The sequence below is a fragment of the Mytilus galloprovincialis genome, chromosome 2 (assembly GCF_965363235.1).
Source record: "Mytilus galloprovincialis chromosome 2, xbMytGall1.hap1.1, whole genome shotgun sequence".
Taxonomy (NCBI): domain Eukaryota; kingdom Metazoa; phylum Mollusca; class Bivalvia; order Mytilida; family Mytilidae; genus Mytilus; species Mytilus galloprovincialis.
Window position 1 is genome coordinate 50,271,893 of NC_134839.1, and position 24,634 is coordinate 50,296,526.

The 24,634-nt window shown below is 31.3% G+C and overlaps 1 protein-coding gene across 2 annotated transcripts; it reads left to right on the forward strand.

Moving 5' to 3' along the window:
* Positions 1–4,539: 4,539 nt before the first annotated feature.
* LOC143063785 (uncharacterized) lies at positions 4,540–22,822 on the forward strand. Of its 2 annotated transcripts, none has more exons than XM_076236164.1 (16): positions 4,540–4,667; positions 8,198–8,327; positions 8,731–8,802; positions 9,327–9,492; positions 9,742–9,836; positions 11,083–11,157; positions 12,017–12,080; positions 13,174–13,424; positions 14,697–14,780; positions 15,307–15,427; positions 16,263–16,453; positions 16,936–17,009; positions 18,014–18,083; positions 18,565–18,756; positions 19,483–19,682; positions 21,776–22,822. In XM_076236164.1, coding segments are annotated over exons 1-16 (1,908 nt in total). In that variant the 5' UTR covers positions 4,540–4,665; the 3' UTR covers positions 21,897–22,822. The 2 variants fall into 2 exon arrangements, with proteins under 2 accessions (XP_076092279.1, XP_076092280.1); XM_076236165.1 differs by having other exon boundaries at positions 18,017–18,083; positions 21,776–21,975.
* Positions 22,823–24,634: the final 1,812 nt, after the last annotated feature.

Here is a 24,634-nt window from a genome sequence, read left to right on the forward strand (position 1 = left end):
TTAGCGAACGAGATCAAAAAGCCTTCATATAATGTCAAGCAGCTGATATTTTACAATATCAATACGCAGATAATCTGATAATCGATTTATCGGGCTATATTTGCGTGTTTCAGAAGTGTTTTCTTTGTTTCACCAGCACACAAAAGATGATTTGATAAGTTCGGGTCAAAGTTATTAACGTCGGTTCAAACATTATGACGTCGCTGATATGTCCGGGTCAAAGTTATTAAGGCCGGGTCAACGTATTTGACGTCACAAAGACATGATACGGAATAATATTAAGAGCTGAACAGAGTGATATAGACAGTGGGACGACCGATAAATATATATATTGGTCAGGTTTATGTCAAATAATGCTCGTTTTATTGATGTGATACATTACTTATGTAGATTGAGTTTTGAAATATGGAAGACACAATACTCGCTATTAACATAAGTATCAATCAGTACATTCCATTCATGCATTCAGTTGTATAATTTATTAATTTCATTTAAATGTGCACGTGATACGATACTCTTTATAAGCGGATGTAGCTGATAGAACAATAAAAAAAATCAATATCTGTCTCATATTTTTATATTCTTTTTTATTTTTTTAACATATTTGAGATTTTCTTCTCCTTTCAAATAAAAGTGTAAATGCAAACAATTCATCACATGCTTAACCTCATCAATATTAACATTATATGGTAGAGAATCATAATGAGTAAATGACAATAAGCCAAATTGTAAAGTAAGAAATAAACAAACTTTTTTAGCAGAAAAAAATCTCGATTATCAATATTCTAAATTAGATTTTTATATACATTTTTTTTTTCATTTATAAAAAAACCCAGAGAATTTGCAAATATAGAAAGTAAAATATGTCAAAAATGGTTGTAGCAAAATTACTAAAATAAAAATAATTTTTTTCCTGTATTTTTAATGAATATCAAAGATATTAATGTTGTAATTATTGTTTTACTTTTCTATAATTGGAAAATAAGTTGCAAAAACAATACCTTCTTATACTGTACAATAGTTCATTCATTTTAAATTTATATTTAAATAAATGCTTTAAGACCAGAATATGTAATGTAAGTTAATGTACATATTTCAGTACATGACCACTTTGTACACTTGGAGTGGTCCACCTGTAAGTAGAGTATTTATGATTTACCTTAGATAAATTTGCTTTACTTACACGGTTGGTAGTAGTCAAGTTTTGAAAAACGGTATTATTTTCCACTGCTACGGACATTAGAATTTTTTGTTTATGAATTGTTAATTTTATTATGCAATTGTAACAATCTGTAAATATGAATTATAATTTAAAATTTGGAAAGGATGTAAGTTAACATTTAGATTACAAAGAAGATCTAGAGCAGTAATGACGTTATCACAAATGGAAATTTCTGAATATTAAGTGAAATGTGGGATAATTAGAATTTTTTAATATTCATGGGATAGTAATATCCATGAATTTCGTGGGTAAAAACGAATCGAGTATTAAACTGTTTAACGAAACACACAATACATGTACGTTTATGTTCCGACTTTGTCTAAACAACAATATTAAATATCCATGAAAGTATTATTTTAATACAATACGTGAAAGTTGGTGAAAATAAATGAATTCACAATAGATACTTTTGAGATGGAGGAAAGAAAGAATTACAGTTTTAATTCTTCATTAATTCTTCAATAATGATGGAGTAAAACTTGCAATTATGTCCTGTTCCAGGTTTGAGTTGAGTGTTGTGTCATAGATATTAACAATAGAAATTTAACTTCCAAGCCTGCCTCCAAAAGTTCAGGCTTAAACAAAGTTCAATGCAAGAATGTATCTGTGAAAAGTGAGTTTGAGGTGAATCCAAATGAGATAGCTAAATAACGCTTACAAATACAACCGACAAATTGTGTCTGTTCCGATTATCAGGTTGTCTGCGTATTGATATTGTAAAATATCAGCTGCGAGTCACAATATGAAGCTTTTTGTCGGGTGAGCGGAGCGAATGAAATCAAAAAGCCTTCATATTGTGTCGAGCAGCTGATATTTTACAATATCAATATGCAGATAACCTGATATTCGATTTATCGGGCTGTATTTGCGTCTTTTGGAAGTGTTTTTCTTTATTTCACCAGCAAACCGGAAGATGACTTGATATGTTGGGGTCAAACTCATCAACGTCGGTCCAAACATTATGACGTCGCTGATATGTCCGGGTCAAAGTTATTAAGGCCGGGTCAACGTATTTGACGTCACAAAGCCTTGATATGCAATTTTATTAAGAGCTGAGCAGAGTGATATAGACAGTTGGACGACCGATAAATATCTAGATGGTTATAGCTCTCAAAAGTTTTGAGAGTGTTTACAAGATATGTGACAACCGCAATTGTCAAAGTGAAGATAACTTGGGGATGAATGAGACTTCTGTCAAAATACTCTAATGGACTGAATTGTGTTTTTTTTAAGGTATCATGGTAGTATACATGTGTTCTGACATCTCACAATTCAGGTATAAATAAAGGCGACAACAGCTACCGCTAATAAAAAAAGTCATGAAATGAGATTGAAACTTAACGAAATATCACAAAGTTCAAACAGAACGACACTTGGTGCGTCGATAGGTTATGTATCTCTTAGACATGCTCTGCATGCATCATACGCCACACGATTCTAATATCACATGAAGTTAGTAAATAGATCATATCAAACCCGGGAACATGGCAACGCCGGTATTTGTGGGAGTTTACACATAAAACAGTAGAAATTATGTCGGCACTAACCTAATGTTATATTTGATATTAATATTAAAACTCTGTAAAGATAAACAAAAGTACATAATTGCAATAGAGATTCAGAGATGAGGGTAGATGAGCAGTCACGAGATAATGACATATGAAAAGCAGAATATCACCATCTGTAAGTTATAATCATTTCTTCTGTGAAACCAGTGACTGTCAGAAAAGTCTGAATGGGTAAGAGCTGTCAGCAGTCACGCTGGAGAGATAGCTGACAGCTTAGAACAGATTGGTTTGGGCACTCATGGTCAGCTACCCTAAGTGTGGTTTCCGTGAGAGGACACCAGAGACAGCTATAACTCAGAATTAGGAAGTATACTCACAGTCTCCCGAGTGGGGAGGATGAGAGGCTCAATCAAACAAATCAAACGACAACGGCTTGGTAACAAGAATTACACGACAAACGACACAGATGGTGCAAACAAAATTGAGTACAGAGAAAGATGAAGCTTAATGTAATTGTGGATAAATCTGCAAGAACAAACGAGCGCTTACAGATACACTAATCAAGGTCTGGATGCATTCTAGGGACAGTTACAGAGCAACTCATATATGTATTTCGTTAGGAGCATGAAAATCCTAGCCAGGACACCAACCACAGCGAAAGGAATCTACCAGCACCAGTGTCATCACACGACAGCAGCCAAAGCTTGAATTATGAGGAGCATATATAAAGCTTTTCAATATCCATGAATCGATTAAACTTAAACAAATCGGAGTCACAAACCACAACCGAGGGAAACACATGAACTTTAAAAGGAAAACAACAGAACAACAGAAACATTTTTACAAAAGAAAAGCTTACATACATACAAACGGACTCTATAACAACGGCAGTATTCCTGACTTGTACTGGAGATTGTAGGAAAAAGGGTGGGTTGAATTTGGTTTTATGGCTGGCCAAACCTCCGCCTATATGGCAATGTTATCAAACAGGGATGCTTCGCTCTCTTGCTATCATCAATATTATATTTGAAAGGATTATTCCTTGTGTTGGTTTTACTCGACTTTATTGTCAAAGGTTAAATATATAACAATTTTCTTAATTCACACCAGTAAACAATAAACATGTGAATTGCTATAAGTTTGTCCATCGCATCATCGGTCTCTGTCTGTGTCTATGGCCTGTACTCTTGTTTTAAATATCTATAAATTTTGTAAGTTAAATACAAGAAGTTGTTATCGCCTATGCATTTAATATTTGGCCTTTCTCATTAGCAATTATACCACATATTATTTTTCATATAAGCACATTATATTTTGCTCAGACGGGATGTTATGATCCCTTCCCATAGCACAAATACAGAAAAAAAACAACATAGAAAACATATTTCCACAATCGTTTTCTATCATGTATTCTTTTTGTCATGACAACCCCTTTACCGAACTGAAATTGCACTTTTCTTTAACCAGAATTACCTCAAAACATGGAGGGGTGACTTTCGGTACAGTCCTCCGAAAGAGTTTCTAATTATTTTGTTTTGTGTAGGCACATAAGCGATAAAGCTTGTTCTATACAATCTGAAAAGAAAAAAAAAACAGAATTAAGTCATGTACTTGTGAAACCGTTATCTCTCATATCCCATTAGAATACATCATTTATAATTAATGACTTTGAAATAACAATGGATTAAGCATTTGTATGCACATTTTTTTATGGACCTTGTATAATTGATAAATAACGATTTGTGATTGGAATATAAATAATAGGGGTTAACATTATCTTACAAGGTCAATGAATTGGCGAATTTCATCTAAATGAATATAAAATAAAATGTTATTATTTCATAAGGATAAGGTAATAGATAAGACATTCATTCAACACAATGGTAGAATGATCGTGACTTATAAATTAAAGTTGGACGTGGATTATACCCAAACATGTAAGTCATTTACCTTTAGTACTCATTACAACATTGCGAATATTATAATGCATATCACTATTGCAATCACTTTTATGATAATGATGGTGATCATTGTATCAAATAATTAATTATTTTTAGCACTGCTTTCGTAACTGAGAAGGGACGGTTTGTTGAATTGTTTTTAATTTTAATGATAAATGCAAATATAGCTGCTACATCTTACAGTAAATTGATGGCAAGATAAATGCTTGACGGTGACGGTAAATAAGGACATAAATTCGAACGCGCACAATAAATAAAGTAATTTTTGTGTAAACACGACCTTTATAGTGCTACTAAGTGGCAACCTTTTTATTCAAAATATTGCATTAGAGATTTGCTTCTACTTCCCTAACAAAGTGTACGAGTGCTTAAAAAACTTGAATATTCTTCTTATAAATAACATTGCATAGCTTTTTTCAATACCTATGATTGTACAATTCTATAGAGCATTAATAAAAATGTATTCATGTTTAGGCTTCATGTGACACAACAAAAGTATAATTTAAATGGAACCTAAATTTTTTTTATGTCTGCAAGGATCATGTTTTTGAACTTTGGATTTCTAATCATCTTTACTTTTGTTTCCTCGAATTATCAATCTTTTACATGTTTGATATTTTTTATTTTATTTTCTATTAAAAAAAAAACACACAACGCCTCGTTAGTCCCGTGGTAGTTTGTTTGCCTTGTTTGCGATATTTAGTTGTATATTTTTCTTTCAAAAGCTAATGCAAGCATTTAAGGGTATTAAAGAGTAAGGTTTGTCAGCTAAGATTCACAATATTGTCATTGAATAGGTAGAATGTCATGTAGTTCTATGGCCTGTTATCATGTGATATAAAACGTTGTGAGACGTCTCCGTGTTTCGGTCTACTTAAATCATTGTTTTTATTTATATTTGTATCAAACTAACAATATGCTTGCTATACTTGCAACTAGACGTTAAACAGTTATCTATCTGTTCATCTATTTTGAAATATACTCATTATACTGTTACAATTGAAATATATATAACAGAAGCAAAAAAGCATTAGCAAACACAACTTAAAAGTTTCCTTGATCAATATTGCAATAATCTTCGGGAGAAATGATAACTGTGTCAATAAACAATGAAAAGGATGCCTAAGTAGGTGCCACAAGTTAGATTTGGTACAAATGGAATCCATAACTTTTTTTTTATTTGTGTTTATATGAAACGTTACTTCTTAAATATATTTGAGGATCACTCGGTTCCTCTCGAGCATGTAACACAATTTCTGGAAATAGTTTTAATCGTTTTAGTTTTAAAATGTCGTTTTTACACCTTGACGCCCTGAACAATATTTTGTGGACACTGCGTGCTGGCAACTAAACCTTTCGTTGCCTTTGTAAGCTGCTCCCTGATTTGCTTAAAGGTGGGATAAAAAAATAAATACTGTGTTAAGAAATTCACGAACTTATATTAGGAGCGTATAAATCGATTACAACGTTTATGTGCACGACTAAATGTTTTGTAACTGGTAACTGGTTTCTTTTGGTTGTCTCCAGTACGAATCCTTGCTATAATTGCATACCAGTATGATACCCTAAAATTAAGAACAACAATAAAAAAAAAAACGATATTAAGTTTTGCCAATATTTTGCCAAATTCCAATATATATGTGTTCGTACATTTGATCAAATGTTTTACTGTAGTTCATATGATAAAACTGATTTAAAAACCTCTTCAATTCGCTGAATAAACTTAAATGTTTAACATGTCTAAACTCTGGCTTCGTTTATTTTTATCGTAATTCTACCATCCTTGACTGATATCATACTCCCACCTTGGCACACATAACTTTGAAATATGTCAAAACCGGATTTCATTGATATATGTTCAAGACTGAAATCTAACAAGGACATTATGTTGTTAAGTCAAGAAGCAATCACCCAACAACATCATTATAAAACATTCTTTGTTTACTTTCTTTAAGGGAGTTCGCTTCTCAGTTTCAAAGTAATTAACTTTTCAAAGCACTAGTTTATATTGATAGGGAATTGATAAAGGAATCCAAAGAGCAAAAAAAATATATAGGTCACCGTGCTTGTTTTCGAGATATGAGCCATTGAAATTTTGGCGGGAAAAAATTCTCTCTTGACTTTTCATAGCTTTATCATTGACAAGTTGAAGTTCTCAAAAACTGTTAAAAAGTAATTAAAATTTTATAAGACTTTTACAGATGGCTTATCATTATACATGTAAAAGATTTTCAAAAAGAAAAATGGGGGTCACCGGGCAAATTTTTTCAAGGCATTCAAATGGATAAAACCAGAGGATTCCGAAAATCTGACAAAAAATCCAAAACATGACAAGCCAGCTTCCTTAATGAAAACTCTTTGCTTAAAATTTACATGAACGACAATAACAGTGTTAATAATTTTGACAATTATAAATGACAACGCAGATAATACAAATGAACTGAATAGGTCGGTACTTGTAACTTTCTTAGTTGTTTTAATTTATTAATTTTTACAGTTTGTCCATGGAAGGGGGTTTGTTTAGTACGCTGACGCACTCTAATGTAGCCTTAAGTCCAGTGGTAATTGTTGGTTGTTGTATGCTGCAACTGTTTTATGTTAACTTCAACCAGGCCCTTTGTTTTCGTGGGGCCTACAAAGTTGTAGAAAATTAAACAGATTCGCTTTCAACATCAAATTCTTTAAGTATCAAAAAGGAGGAAACACAAAAAGCCGAACAACATTACAAAAAAAACAACATTAAACAGTCAACCACTGACAATTTTACTGATTGGAGACCGGCACACATTTATGTGGTAGGATAAGATTGTTTTAATCTCACACCTCTCCATTTCGATCTCGATCAATGTCTAATAGTATGCATATACATGCAACAGTGATATACCGCAGTTCAAAAGTCACGTATCGATTAAGAGAAAACAAATCCGGGTTACAAACAATATCCTATTCGTTATTGCATTAAACTATTTCAACTGCTTTGGCTGTGTTGCATGCATATAAATAGTCATACTATAAAATACACAATCGTAACTTATAATTGTCTAGCAGCATTTATTTTAATTTTTAAAACTGAGGAAATAAAAAGTGTATGCATATCAAACTTGGTTTAACTTCACTGATATTATGACAGGATTCTTATTTAAGCAGTTCACTACCTTGGGTATTCTATTTTTTCAATATTAATAAGCAGGTTACTGGATGAAATATGTATATATCGCGTTTGTATAAAAATTCTGTACCTTTAACTGAAGAAACATTTTTATCTAGTAATGTGCCCAACAGTTTTCATTGGCTGTCTGATTTCTTTCGGTTCTTTCATTATGTGTCATTTTAAACTTATGTAATTGTCGTCATTTTTTGTCAGAATTTATTGAATTACAATTATTATTATAATTATAAAAAATAGTTATTGTAACGCGCAAACCATAGATAACGTGAACTCTCTTATGTTCATTTAATAAGAATAAAGTATGCTTCTATAATATGCAACTTCTCATTTATTTCAGGATGATTTACCTAGTTCTTATTACTGTAACATTAATTTCGTCAGCTGCATGTGAAAAACTATGTTTATATTGTGACCATGTACCTATTCCTCAGGATTGTTCACGTGTTGTGAGATGTGGAGCCCATGAAGTAAGCACTGATCTAGATTTGTTATTATACATGTCCTTGGGTAATATACTTAAATGACGTTAAAACTGCATACCAATCAGATTTTGGAAGATACTAGGAATACACAAAATAGCAATAACAAAAAATCGTTCTCGAAAATAATTGATTCCTTTTTAGAACTTTTTCGCAATTTACAATGTTTAAGTACTGTCCTTACTGGTTATTAGCCATGTGCATTTCAGACTACTTACTAGTAATTTATGCCATTGCAACCCATGAACTGTCAGTCAAAATACTCATCATAACTACGAATAAATAATTCAGATCTTAGTAAAGACTAAAATAAAACAGCAGATTAATCAAAACTTTACATTTTGATAAATTGAACTGCATTTAAGCTGACATTGTACATAATATTTTACAGGATTGTTATGTAGAAAAATTTGTTACACCTGATGGATATAAATATTATTCTTTGGGATGTCGGGATATCGATGTAAGTTTTCATTCATTTAAATGATTGTATATTACTACCCTTGAATAACATGATCGCTGCCCTGAGGTGTTGATTTTGGTCTGGAGCTATGGTAACTCCTGTGTAAAACTCCTACTGAAGAGGAACGTTTATTGGATGTGTTTTTATAGATAAGCTGCTAAGTCCATTCGCATTTGGGACGTAAATTTTGTAGCTAATATAACGATAATTTACAGATTGCCAACCACCAAACTAAATAACAACAAAATAAAAGAATCTGATCAACATGGAGTTACAAAAAACATTCGTGAGCAGGAGAGATCTCTTGTGATTCTTCCAATAGAAATTGTATGCAAAATAAACATAGATACCAGCATGTGATATTTAGTTTTTGATGTCTAATTAATTCATTTGCACACATACATGATGTCCTCAGAGATTAATATAATCTCAATATCAGATCACATCATTTGTTTTCTGTGCACGTTTATAAATACTATCAAAGTTATGTACTATAAATTAACCAAGCTTTATTCTCCACGTAGAAATGTTCTGGGGTATCGGCTATTGGTAAAAGGAGTTCCGGAAGCCTCGTGTTGAGGGACAATTCACCTGTAGAAGAAGCTAACGATAATGGGGACACATCATTTTGCCGTGCATGCTGTAATGGAAAAGCTATCTGTAATGTTGACAATTTGTGTGGTTCACCAGGTGAATAACAACTTATACCAGATGTTAAATGGAAAAAAAACCATGATATAGAAAATTTAAGAAAACAAAAACAGTTCCATTAATCGATTATATTATCCGACCTTCAAGTTGATTTACTAGTATAGTATATCTATTACAATACAATGTAAGGGTTGTTATTCTTTAAAGATAAACTGTTTTTAAGACAAAATTTTAGGCATTTTCAGTCTACACAAAGATACATACTTTAATTTCCTTTTATTCATACAGAACCAAACACATACGGCGGTCATATTTGTTTCCATTGTGCACAAGTGGAACATCCAGGAAAATGTAACCAGATAACTTTATGCGGCCAAGGTCAAGTATGTATTTTTTTCCTATTTTCTTGTTCTTTCTTGCCATACTTTTAAAATGTAAAATTACAAAAGTACTGCACACTGAAGAAAACTCAAAACGGAAAGTCCCTAATCCAATTGCAAAATCAAAAGCTCAAACACATCAAACGGATGGACAACAACTATCAACTTCCTGACCTAGTACAGGCATATCTCAAATAAAATTAAGTCTAGTGTTTTTAACATTTTTATTCCAACGTCTCTGGTTAGAATTTTGTAGTCGGAATGAAAGTTTGTCCTACAATATTTTGATCCTGTTATCTATGGTGAATTTATCTACCTAATAAATTCTACCTTTGAATATATATAAAGCATTTCCTTTTAGAATGTGTTGTTTCTAACATATAACTATTAACAATAACATCAACGGTTTAATATTACAGAGAGTAGGGTGTTAGGAATAGTAAAGTTTTATTAAAAATTTTACACTTTTTATATTTTATGCCATCATCACTTTGCTTACTGCACTGAAAACCCTGAATCACGTGGTCACCTACTTACAACGTTTTGTTAACAATACTTACTTCTCATTTACTTAATGAATGGCTATTATTTATTTTGAATTCATTAAACCATAATATAATTTTGACTCTTCACATTGAATAATCCGCGAAACGGATTACGTAAAATGTGAAGAGTCAAAAATTAATTTTATGGTTCAATAAATTCAAAATAAATTATTGCCTTTCATTATAAATAAATTTCTATCAAAAATAAGGCTCAAAGAACTTTTATATTATTTATATAAACAATAACAACATACACACTTATTTTTTGTATTATGTTTGCTTATGAATAAACAACGTCAGAGTGGGCAGGTCGCCATAAATATTGACAACATTGAAAATAAAAGTAATACTTTAACCAAACAGAAGACAGTAAATACACCAAATTCATTTATTAAGTTTTATTCGTTATTGACAACACAACTGTTGACACTAGTGGCGCAAGGGTAAATTGTCCATAATAAAACACGAGTTCTTCATTAATTTAAGCTGATATCTAAGTACGTAATCCGATAAATAATTACACAAACAAAAATGAAGTCGATAGAATCAAATAGATATAGTATGTTGAGCGCCACTGATGAGTTATATGAAGACGAAACAACCGACGTTGTCTTGTGTTCAAGAATGCAAACTTCGTATCTCTAGATTTTTTTATACCATTATGACTACATTTAAATATGAATTGTTTTCCAACTCATTTGCAGTCTTGTAAAGTAGTCCAATACATAAACAGGTTTTCCAAGAGGCCGAATTACAGTTCCGGATGTGAAGAACGCGACGTAAGATTATACAGTCACCTATTTTTTTTTACTAAAAAGAACTGATTAGAATTCAGAACGAATTAACAAACTGACGCTGCTTTATGTGATATTAATCGTTTAGAAAGAGTTTGCTGATAAGGCGGAATAGTATTATGAAGTCACATTGACTTCGCAATTGTTATTGGGTCCGAATAATGAAGTTTTCTGAATTGGTCCATTTTTATTGAAATAGGAGTCGAGAGATACAAAAGGGACATGTAAATGCACGTATAAATGAAGAATTTAAAGAGAATTTTCTGAACGACTAAGAAAGTATTCAGAAAAAAATGAATTGGACAGGAACTACAATATGAAAAAAGCAAAAGATTCTGATACTTCATAGAAGTAGCATCATATAAGATTAACCATTTTTCGTAAAGCTTATGCTATATTGTACTGCTTTCAAAACAGCCAAACCTTTCAAGGATTGCGTTCAATCCAGCATTAGAATGGGAATCCATTAAGAAGATATTTATCTTTCATTTATAGTACAATAAAAACTGATAATGGAAATGGAAAATGTGTTAAAGAGACAACAACCCGACCAAAGAGCAGATAACAGCCGCAAACTATCAAGAAACCCACAACTTTTCCGAATGATTTGAAATACAGACATATTGGTCGGGTTGTTGTCGCTTTGACACATTCCTCATTTCCTTTCTCAATTTTATAATGATATGATGCCATAATGTTTTGGGTCTATTAAACATAATTAAAAAGACTTTAATACAAAAACGGGGGAGAATAACATACTGCGGGTATAAAGGCGATATAGTGTTTTTATCATTAATATATTCACCTGATAATAATAGCTGCTATCTGTATTGTATCTTTTCAGGAGTGTAATTTACTAAATGACAGCACAGAATGTTGCGATTCAGATTTCTGTAATGATAACCTACGTATGTTTTCTTTTCCTTTCTTTATTATATTACAATTAATGTCTATTGACGCTTTATGTTGATTTTTGTACATACGAATCGTTTTTGGTCAATACCGTTTACCATGTATTCACAGCGATCAAATTTTATTATAACATTACACGTAAAACGTTAGCTAAAATATCTTTTAAAAAACGACTAAATTCCCTTATTGTGTTGCTTCTCTAACGAAAGGATCAGATTTAACAAATCAAAAGTACACATCATGAACGGCATGCATTGAACAAATTTTCTACATTATCTTTCATAATAGTGATAAAAGGTACCAGGATTATAATTCTTTACGCGTTTCGTCTACATAAGACTCATCAGTGACGCTCATATCAAAATAGTTATAAAGCCAAACAAGTACAACGTTGAAGAGCATTAAATACCCAAAATTTCAAAAAGTTGCGCCAAATACGGCTAAGGTAATCTATTTCTGGAATAAGAAAATCCTTAGTTTTTCGAAAATTCAAAGTTTTGTAACAGTAAATTTATAAAATTGACCATATAATTGATATTCATGTCAACGCCGAAGTGCTGACTACTGGGCTGTTGATACCCTCGGGGACGAAACGTCCACCAGCAGTGGCATCGACCCAGTGGTGTAAATAGTTACATGTATCAAAGGTACCAGGATTATAATTTAATACGCCACACGCGCGTTGCGTCTACATAAGACTCATCAGTGACGCTCAGATTAAAATAGTTAGAAAGCCAAACAAGTACAAAGTTGGAGAGCATTAAATACCCAAAGTTTCAAAAAGTTGTGTCAAATACGGTTAAGGTAATCTATTCCTGGGATAAGAACATCCTTAGTTTTTCGAAAAATTAAAAGTTTTGTAACAGTCAGAAAAAAACGTTTAAAACCGAATATTTGAAAGCAAAATATGTATAAGAAATAAGACAGTTTAAGCGCTATTGAAACAACTTATAAATCTGTGTAATTCAAATACATAATTTCTTTGGATTTTTTTTAACTAGAGATTCCAGTTTTTAATCTCTATGCCCTCTATGGAAACTGATCTGGTTGAGGTATCTGTAAATGTTAGTATTCTGGTATTCATTTTAGCTTGCAAAGTAAGACTGAACGATAATCCAGTTCTAAGTATACCATACATAAACCAAGATGGAGATGTGAAATTTAACTGTACATTTAGGAGTTCAACATCTAGGATGGACGTTGTGTACAAAGTGTCATGGACTGTAGATGGTCACCCTTTAAAAAACAGAAATGGAATTGATGAAGTTACTTTATTAAGTTCATACGAACGCGTTGCTATTTTAGATGCATACAATCTTAATGGAAACCTTAATAAAATGGTATATTATCACATTATAAAACCGTATAAGACACTTTTTAAACAAACATGCATCGTAAAGGTGTAATACCACCAAATCATAGTATGTCACATCCAGTTGCAAACAACAAAGGGTTGAAAAATATTCTCTTTAACTTGACAGTTTTAGGCAATTAACCCTACATTTCGTTGCAATTAAACATCGCTTGGTCATAAACCTATACATTGGGTGTTTCAAAGCATCATCTAAGTTTTAATTGTTGTTTCTATAGAATAATTTGGAAGCTTGAGGTAACATGGTTCATGAAGCTTCTTCAAAAAGTGCAATTTTACGAAGAATAATAGCGGAAAATAAATGGTGGTATGACACCTAAACGAATTAAACTTTTATAAGCCTGGTACCTTTGATAACTATTAGTATGTCGAAATGACCTTTTGTATTGTTTATAGTGTATTTCTCTATCCTGGATGTTCTTGCATTTATTTTTATTGTAATCCTGTCACGTAATGTTGTCATTTTAGTGTTAATTTAACATTGTCATGAAAGCGCGAGGTTTTCCTAGCCACAAAACCAGATTCAACCCACCATTTTTTTTTTAAATGTCATGTACCAAGTTAGAATATGGCAGTTGTTATCTTATAGTTCTTTTCCTTTATTTTTACCAAAAGTATGATATAAACACATCCACGTCAATGAGACAGTCACTTAGCGATAGAAACTACTTTTATTGTCAATAAAAATTAACACGTTGTCTTTGAAAGCGGCAGGTATTTAAATTTTGACTTAAATCGCACAATATGAATATTTAAAAGAGGGACGAAAGATACCAAAGGGACAGTCAAACTCATCAATCTAAAACAAACTGACAACGCCATGGCTAAAACTGAAAAAGACAAACAGAAAAAAAATAGTACACACGACACAAAATAGAAAACTAAAGAATAAACAAAACTAAATAATTAAACAAATACTATTAGAGATCTACCATCACCTCCACATCTTGACAAAATTCATTAAAATATTTTAAAACACTACCACTTACGAGTTTCCTGATTTTGGACAGATACATTCGAACTATAAGAAGATTGTTGAAATTTCAACCTATTTAAAAATAGATTGGTTGAATAGCAAATTGAACATACCACATACCAGATATACAACAAAATCAAGGTTCTTTGATCAATGTGATTTTACAACAACAAAAAATTAGGATATTATGTAATTTTAAATATTGAAATCTAAAATTTAGCACTTTATCATCAATTCTCTACTTCATATTGAATATAATTTAAGCTCCGGTGTAAGGTTGAACCACAGTGTAGTATTGGTGATCCCTTACCTGGATCACACAGTAATGGCTACTGGGTAGGAATAAAGGTAAATATTGACAAACATTTAGTTGATTAATTTATCTTCCTTGCTTAGCTGCATGTAGCAAATATTAGGCGATATTTAGAACGACTGGGCATTACTAGTTTTGATAATAAAAAAATCGACTTTAAAAGAATTGGAAGAAAGCTATACACAATATGACAATATTTGAACAAATAATATTACGTTTGAGCTGTATGAAGTGAAGAGATTATGGGAGAAGAAATGCAAGGAAATTAACACCAAAACGAAAAAAATAATTGTAGACAGTTTCTACTGCTTAATTTATAAAGAACACAAACCTCTTACGTCGAGTACAATTAAGCAATATGAAAATATGTTCAATTTATTTTCACTATCTTAAATGGGCGTAAGGTAAATTCTGTCCCATTAAATTATTAGAACAAATTGATACCTTTCAATAATTTCACACAATTTTTACTGAACAAATATTAGTTGTACACAAAGGCAATGCTATCTTGCCGGGTGTTGTAAATAAAGTACTCATTTCATTCATCATTTGCTTCTACAGGTATCCCCACAAAGAATATCTCATATGGTAGAACAGAATATAACACTGGTATCAACATTACCAGTAATCAGTAGTGATGGGTTACATAAACTATATGTTGGTCTACAGATAGAAAGTACAGGTATTAATGATTACAAGTTTAAATGTCATAAAAATGTCACATTGATAAGAGATGAAGGGATTTAAGCCACTGAAATAGCGACACAACAACACAACAATACCAAAACGACATCCAGAGATTATCAAACGCTCAGCAACAACAAATTAAACATATATCTATGTATTATGCTGGTCTCTAAATTACCCTGGTTTAATAATGAGATGCTACTCAACATGCTCAATATATTCCATTCAATGCCCTATTGACCCTCAATAGAATTATAAAACTATAATAAAAACAACTAATAACTAGGTTCCTGTTTTGGAACCAGCCATTTAAATGATACGGAGTAAAAGATTACTAAATAAGTATACCAGACTTTTGATCTCTTGAACAAGATGTTTTTTGTTCCCATCAGACTCATTAGTGGTACTCGATTTAAAAAGTGTTAAAGGCAAGATTTTATAATAATTCGAAGACCATTGCAACTTCAGGTAAAGTGAAGATCGTGTTGTTTTCCCGTTCTCTATGTAGCTTCATCTTGTAAAGCGTTGGGTAAATTCATAAATTCACTTTCGATAGAAACAAAAAGAACAGAATTTCCATTTTAACAATTAAACTGATATATGAGGGAAACGATGAAAAATAGCACCTTTAATCACTTTTAAGGCCATAAAATAGTGAATATAAAATTGAGAATAGAGTAGATAACAGCAGAAGGTCACCAATACATACTGTTTGTGTGGCACAAAAATGCTGCCTACAGTAAAATTCAGAAGCTAAATGAATTAGTAAGGAAATTAAAATTGCAAATTTCCGCTGCTGATGATAAAACAATTTATATTATCTATTTCAGGTCAGAATTTAACTGCGTGTAAATACCCTTTTGAATGGGATCCGTTTACTAGAAAGTACATCAGTACGATACCTGTTCATATTCTGCCACACTCATTTTACAAGACTTCCGACAAGTTATTCTTTAGACAACTGAAGGATTTAAATTTTCCAATATTTCGGAACTACAATTTGCCAATTGTTCAGATAGGAGTAAGTTTTCATTAACAATAACAATAATACAATTGAGAAAAATATCACTACAAAAAAGACTAAATGCATACACTTGTTCATCTTTATAACAATTAACGTTTTTGTATAACCTGAACAGAAATATTTAGCATAACAGAAAGCATACCACACCTGCAATATAAAAGAACAAACCATACTATGTTCGTCCCCATAGGCGATAATCAAATACGTTTTTTAACATTTACCATAGAACTGACTGTTTTTCGTAGTATTCTTGTATGAGATGAAAGTTAAAAAAAAAATTTAAAAAATTTAAATATACACTCATACATATATCTTAAAAACAAACTAATCGAAAATACCATCATATTAGAAATTGGTACACATTAAGAGCCTAAAATTTTGAAAGGTTTGGCCAAATATAACTGACATTTGACAGATACTATAAATAACATATTTTATATCATCTATGCATATTAATTTGAACTTTGGACTTTTCAAAGAGCTACGTTACCAGCCATGATGTATCCCATAGGTGTGAACTTAAGGAAGGACATGTAAACGTGTTTGACAACTCGTAAGCATTTACTTACCATCTTAGGAATATTGCAAATAATTTTTTATATGAAGAGGGATATCATAAAGTCTATGCAAATACGCCGTTTTAGATTCCAAAGAAGTGTCGGAAGTGTCATTGTTTGTATATGAAAAAGAAAATTACGTCATGACAGACGTTTAATTTCAAGTATTTAAGACGTTATTAGCTAATCCTAACGTTTTTGCATCATAATCTAAAACGACGATTTCATCTTAACAAATTAATTCATAGATTTTTTTGAAGTAAAAAAAAAATGAAACGAATTACACCATTAAACTTGAGGGTATGAATAGAAATACATATAAGAGGATAATGGGCGATACAAAATAACAATTAAAAAAAGATTTTTTAAAATGTGAAGAATACAGAAATAAAGATCCCATTATGACTCTCACGCTTAACAAGTGAGTTGTTTCAGTAAAAAAAAATTGCCGATCTGCCTATCTTTTAAACAGCAAAACTCAATATCTCCCCTCACGAAATTTATTATATGTAGTTAACCTGTGTCATCGCATTGTAAAGAGAAAAAAACATGTTTGATGTATTATGTAGGATGGAGGGTTATTTCGCTGTGTTAAGGACCTATTTGTTAACTTATGGTTTTTTTTGGCTCTTTGACATATATCCCATTTCCATTCTCAATTTTATGATGATTCTTCATGTAGTACATTGAATAGCCAGTTGAAGGTTTTACATAGATATCTAAATACAGTTGGAATAACCATGTACGCGTTGTTTTACATTAACTCACTTGAGTCTCTCCGACTAAGTTTAAAAAGACTTAAGTAAGGAAATACGAAAGGAACACGATCCTACATGCAGTACTTACAGTCATTTCAAATTGTAATTTAACATCACTGTTTGCTAGATAAATTTTTTTTGTGTCCTATTCTTTTTTATTCTATAGTAAAATAGATTACCTTTCTTTTCACTTTAAAGACAAAGAAAATTTAACTCTATTGCCTCTCTTTTTCTCTTTTTAATAGGACACTAGATGCCTCAGCATATTCATATTTAGAACTTTACAAAACAAATTCCACACCCACGATTGAGGTAAGTATAATATAACCTAGCATTAATTTACCATAGTTTTACGGAATTTTCTTTATATCAAGTACCACTGAAGCAAACATTACGTCAAGAACTTCGACTTTATCTGTTCCTAATTATTACTTTGATGTCACGGAATATTTATGTTTCAGTAACAAATAGGAAGAAAACATTTGCCAATTGAATGTAGCTTAACAAATGTTACTCATTACATCCTCCAAGGCATCTGAGAGGTAAAAAAAGTAGTTCCAATTACAAATCGTAAAATTAAGAGAATCTTAGATGGAAATATCAAATGTAGAACATTATAACTAATGGTTAATGCTAACGAATACAATTGTGTTAGTATTTATTATCAGCTGTAACACTAGGCAATTACTTAATACACATTTATCCTTCATTTTAAATAAACGTTAGAATAATTTACTTCGACAGTTCATTTATATATCACTTTGTCAGTAAATGTATCTCATAAAATACACAGGTCCAAGTAAAAAGACAACCTTGTGGCAATAAAAACTGCTCTTGTGCGATTATTGTTCGTGAAGGGAACGACGCCGTACAAATAGATACTTGCGGGCAGACAACATCAATTATCCCAGAAGTTACGTATTTATCAAACACTTCGGAAAAACACATGAGCATGCAACAAACAGATGACGGATTATTTTTTCTAGTGAGTATACTATTAGCATTGTTTTGTCATGTTTATTTACGATTGCGGCAGTTTAACGAACGCTTATGACAATCTGAGTCGGTTCTTTATATAGTATTTTCATTATGTTTTGTATGCATATACGCTGTGAACTAAACTTTCAAAAAAGTAATTAACACATAAACATTATTCCTGTAAACTACTTATAAGTACACTTTTTTTTCAAAATGTTATGGTTGTTGATCGTATTCAATAAACTCATCATAGATACCAGGATTAAATTTTGAATTTACGCCAGACGCGCGTTTCGTCTACAAAAGACTCATCAGTGACGATCGAATTAAAAAAAGTTAAAAAGGCCAAATAAAGTATGAAGTTGAAGAGCATGGAGGACCAAAATTTCTAAAAGTTTTGCCAACCCTCACAGTTCATTCAAAACCTTTCTTATACGAGACATGCTAATGTTAGTTTACTTTTTTTTAATATTGTACATGTCATAATGGTTATCAAGCAATAGCATGGCGAAACTATTTCATTGCATCATTCTGCATCGAAAATTGCTTGAAATGTTTTTTCTAAAACATCCAATTACTAGTAGTATACACTCATTTTCTTGGTCATTTAACTAAAATATACAGAATTTATTAACCGGTTATATATTAAAACTAATGTATACAAATGAGCACATATTTCACTTGAATAATACTCATTTGTGGGTTTTGGAGTTACGTTCGTCATAAATTACAGGTCACAGTATTGTCTGGTTCAAATATAACAGTAAATTTGACCGGGTCGGATCCAGACATGCATGTAGTGTTGTCGATCTTAGACCAAGACAAGAATCCTCCTGGCGGAATTTGTGGGAATGAAACATGGTTATATATACCTGGTATTGGAAATGTAGCATCAAATGGTCAAAAGGAACCAGAATTTCTTAAAGCATGGACGTAAGTATCTCATCATTACACCTTTCATTTTTTTCATTAAGTTTATTATGGCACTTTTTTTCTACATTTTTTCTACTCTTTATTTCATATATAAAGTTAAATCTTTGTTGTTGGACTTTACAAACCAGACGATTAAGGAAGTAGATACTTTGTGTTTTTTCTTATATTATTTAATGGTTTTGTATCGACCGAAAGCTCCGGGAAATGGTATAAACTAGGAAAGTCCCTTGTCAAATTGCAAAATCAAAAGCTCAACCACTTCAATCAAATGGATAACAACTATCATATACCTGACCTGGAACAGACATTTCCTTTTGTCGAAAATGGTGGATTAAATCCTCGTTTAAAAGCTAGCTATACCTTTCACTTATTTGACCATCAGATGAAGTATGCAACTTCGATGACCGTTGGATAAAATTTCATTATATTGACAACCTTTTGTTAACAAAACAAACAGTCATAACAGGTAACAATGTCAAAACGATGGGTACAGCAGTAACCGTTGTTAATTTTAATCACTATTAAAATGATTAAGTATGTCAACAAAGAACAACAACATGGCATATAGACAAAACACATTAGCAAAAATAAAAAAACAAGAATACAAAAAATGACTATATTTTATTGGCGGAATGTATAAGTACCTAGCCACGACAACAGACTATTACCAACAATGAACTAAACCGTAAAGGTTATACTTTATAAATAAGACAAATATAAGAACACTTTTACACGTTATCAAGATAATACACTACGTAAAAAACATATTAATTGAACTTCAATACCATCGAGTGTTATTTGTGAAGTTGATACGGAATATTTAAAAAAAGGTCTTCGTATCTTCCAAATAGTTTTACATAGTTTGATTATTGCGATTCATAACTGCATTTTAACTATATTACGAAATGTTAAACTTGGTATTTCGATATCCATGCATTAGCTATAGGGTCATGCGGTATTTACAAACATTGTTGATTCGATTTTGTTCCCTCCATGGCCCGATATTTTTTAGTCCTGTAGTAAAACAATTAAGGTCATTCAGCAGTATTTTTTTAACTTTCGTTCTGATCCATCTTTCAAACATATTAATTACATACGTTATCTACCAATCAGTGGAGCATACACTTCAGAGTTATCCAAAATCTTCTCCCCTAAATGGGCGCTTCATGATAACGTGTTTTATTTATTAACGAAATTTACTATAAACGATATGATCAAATCAGTTGAGTTATTGAAGGTAAAATATTTGGATCCTCTATTGTAATTTGAAAAAAATACCGTCAAGGAATCATTGGATGTTATTTTTGTTAACTTTTCAACATTTTTATAAGGTATTTGATATTCATACATTTTTGTCACGATTATCACGATATCAATTTCGGATGGCTCATCTTTGTCCGAAAACTCAACACCGTTTATGCTATTACTGTCGATAGGGTAATAAGAAATGATTGACTGTGTGTCCCCGCTGAAGATAAAAATAGTAATTTGGTACTGGATTAAAAGAAATTTATATCTCGTTATGAAATTTAGAAACTATTTTTATATTCCACTGATGTTTAGATCTAATTATTAGTTTGGGTTTGGTTATATTATTGATCCTTTTTTAAAATCGAGTTTGGATTTTAATAAACAAAGTAAAGACATGTTTTTATGTCGACATACGCATGTGGAGCAGTAACATTCATACCACGAAAGGCATTTGATAGTTAACTAATACTTTGAAGTCGTTTGCACCAAACAACTGCACTTCATTATATTCTTCATTGATTCAAATGTTGTTTGTGTTTATATCATAATTTATTCTAATTTTCTAGTTGAAAAAGATTTTTTTTCAAATTTGCCTAAATTATTAGAATTTTCAAATAAAAAATATGACATATTTGAAGCTATTTTATATATACCTATTCTCAATATAAATCATTAACAAAACCAAAATGTGAATAAATCGTTTCAATCATTGTGAAATAACAACAGCAAAACGACAATAAATGAAGTTATTCTACGAATGCAGTTGGGTGAATAAGACAGCTGAAAGGTCATGTTATCTATAGTAACCGAATGTAGTTTTGTTTTAAAATTTCTAATTTCAGTTTACCACAGAATGCAAGCATGTTCAAAACTGGTATTTCTTTTGATCAAAATAACAGCATAACGGATATTGGGTATTGTAAATGTGAAGGACCAAAAATATCTTGTGGAACCATCATATAAAAAATAAAAAATAAATGAAAAAAATATAGCCATACTTATTATGGTCAGGTTACAGAAAATGGGCCAAAGATTTTGTTTTTGAATACACATGCCTTATGTTAATCTTGAACAAAGAAATTGGAAAAATAATGCATTTGTCTCTTTTATTTTTTGAAATGTTGTCGTACCCATTCTTTTGAAATAGATTTGTTTTTAAAGCTCATAAAATGGGTGAAAAGCGTTATCAAAATACACAAAATTTGTATGTCTGCATGTCTGCATGTCTGTATTGCCGTCTTCTTTCATATGACATGATAACATGTAATATCACAACTTGCAATAGATGATTGTATCATAAAACTTTACAAAAGATTGCTTTCGGAATGAATGTTTGCAAAAAGGTATAACAAAAATACCAGAAAATTTACATGAATGACAAGGTGACAACTTAAATTGCTAAATAACAAAAAAAAAACGCTGCTCAAAAATCATTACAACATAGAAAATAAACGAGCTAATGCTATGAATTGCCTCTATGATTGTTTTTGATATACTAGCATTCGAAATAGATAGAAACGTTAGCGCGTACAAGTTGTGTCTGTATATTTCATATTTGAAATCTATGTTTAGAAATAAATTTCTAACTGTATTAAAATTCCGCAAATACGTTTTAAATGTTTAGAGAATGATTATGATTTCATGATAGATACCAGGATTGAAAATTTTTACAACTAAGGAAGATTCATTAGTTATGCTCGAGTACAAAATGGTATTAACAATATATGTATTCTTTAAAATTCTGCTGAACTTCTGGATAGTTTTTATTTCAGTCTGTTTCTGAAATTAACTCTAACATAACTTTTGATTTTTTAACCTTGCACACCACCATTCCCTATGTGAAATTATAATTGTTTTGAATATACATTAAACGACAAAATTTCTTCATATGTAACGTTTACATTTTCTGACGCCAAACACGCGAAACAATGAATGTGTTTTTTTTTAATTTGAAAAATGCTTTTTTGTAAATGTTTGTTTGTTTTGAGATTGTAACACAGTGATGACTGCTGTAATCATTTTGTGACTATTTGATGATGCGACTGTCATATAAGTGAGAGGCTTAGCGCTATACAACCAGGTTCAATCCACAATTTTCCACATTTGAAAATGCCTGTACCAAATCAGGAATATGACAGTTGTTGTCCATTCGTTTTATGTGTTTTATCATTTGATTTTACCATTTGATTAGGTACTTTCCGTTTTGAATTTTCCTCGGAGTTAAGTGGTTTTGTGATTTCACTTTTTAAAAGGTGTTTTAAATAAACGTTAGCTTTTCAATTGTTTAAATTCATCGTCTAACAAATTGACAAACGAGAAACATAGGTAATAAGGTTATATACGGGGATCAAAAGTCAAGACAAGGTATGCTTTTTCCCACGGTGTCGATGGCATCGGCGGTTTCAGCGTAGTCAACCATGTAGTATGTTGTTTTGAGGTCAGTTAATGGGAACCACTAATTGTAAATCAATGATATTTATCATGCAGTTGTATTAGCATAATCATGTCTCATTTTCATGGTGATTATTTGGCCCCACATCTTATGTTTTCGAAAATACCGCTCTGCTCTTGTCATGTAAAATTTTAGTACAGAAATGTTGTCTTTTCGTGAATATTACAATTACAATTTCGTAACTGAAGGCAATGAGACATTAAGATTTGCCTTCGACTGTCCGTCTGTTCTTGTATCTGTCTTTATTTCCGTCACTTCGTACGTCCGTTCGTCCAATTTTCGTTTCCGCACTCGAATTCAAGTTTTCCTGGTCTTTATTTTATGAAACTGATACACAATGATTGGAACCATAAGTCCGAATTTGGTCAGTGAGCTATATACCGTTTTATAGTTATCGTCTTTTTTAACTTAGCAAGTTTCGACATTGTAACTTCACATCCATATTTTGTGAAACTCATATTCTATGATTTGAACCACGACAAGGAGACAGAGTTCGAATTTGGGCAGTGAGTCATTTACCGTTCATAGATCGTTCTGGACTTGTGCTTTATTTTGTTTAGAATATTAGGTTTAAATGGTGGTTTTCGTGTACTTAGACACATTATTCTTTTATATATATACAATTTAAAGAAAGATTGTCTCAATTTCTGCACATGTATTACAATCTTCTTTAAAATCTATTCACATTCAGTGTTAAAATCGGGATAAGGTCCATTGAAATTGCTCACTTCATAATCGTTAATCTTTGCTGCATATCAATCGGTTCCTTTGGGAATTTTTTACATGAACTTTTCTGATGTAGATGCATTTATAAACGGATACGAATTCTAGAGATGTATACAACCAGCATAAACGTAAATTGAAGTAGCTACTACAGGATTTTATTTGAATATCAACGTTTTTACACAAAGGTCATTCAACCATCAGTACTCGACGTTTGGTATTTCTGGAGGTAAATGAAAATATTACATGGAAAATATGTTTTATTTCAATGAAATTTTTACTATGTATTGAAAAGAAAACAGGTTCTTAATAGGTAGAATATAATTTTGTCCGACAGAATTCACCTTACCTTCTACATGTATCAATTTTAAGTACTCTACTGATCTCATAGTCGACACGTTCATTATGGAAGTTGTAAAAAAAATATCTAAAGAAAATTTATTAGCAATTTATCTTTTTCATTATCAAACATATTTTTTAAATGAATGACCACCTTAAGTAGAAGTTACATCCGTGGTTCAAGTTG

What these genes read in the sequence shown, in the direction of transcription:
- LOC143063785 (XM_076236164.1), top strand. An exon ending in GCTACTGGGTAGGAATAAAG is followed by an intron (nt 14,781 to 15,306) that starts GTAAATATTGAC and finishes TTGCTTCTACAG; the next exon opens with GTATCCCCACAAAGAATATC. An exon ending in GAATTTCTTAAAGCATGGAC is followed by an intron (nt 19,683 to 21,775) that starts GTAAGTATCTCA and finishes TTCTAATTTCAG; the next exon opens with TTTACCACAGAATGCAAGCA.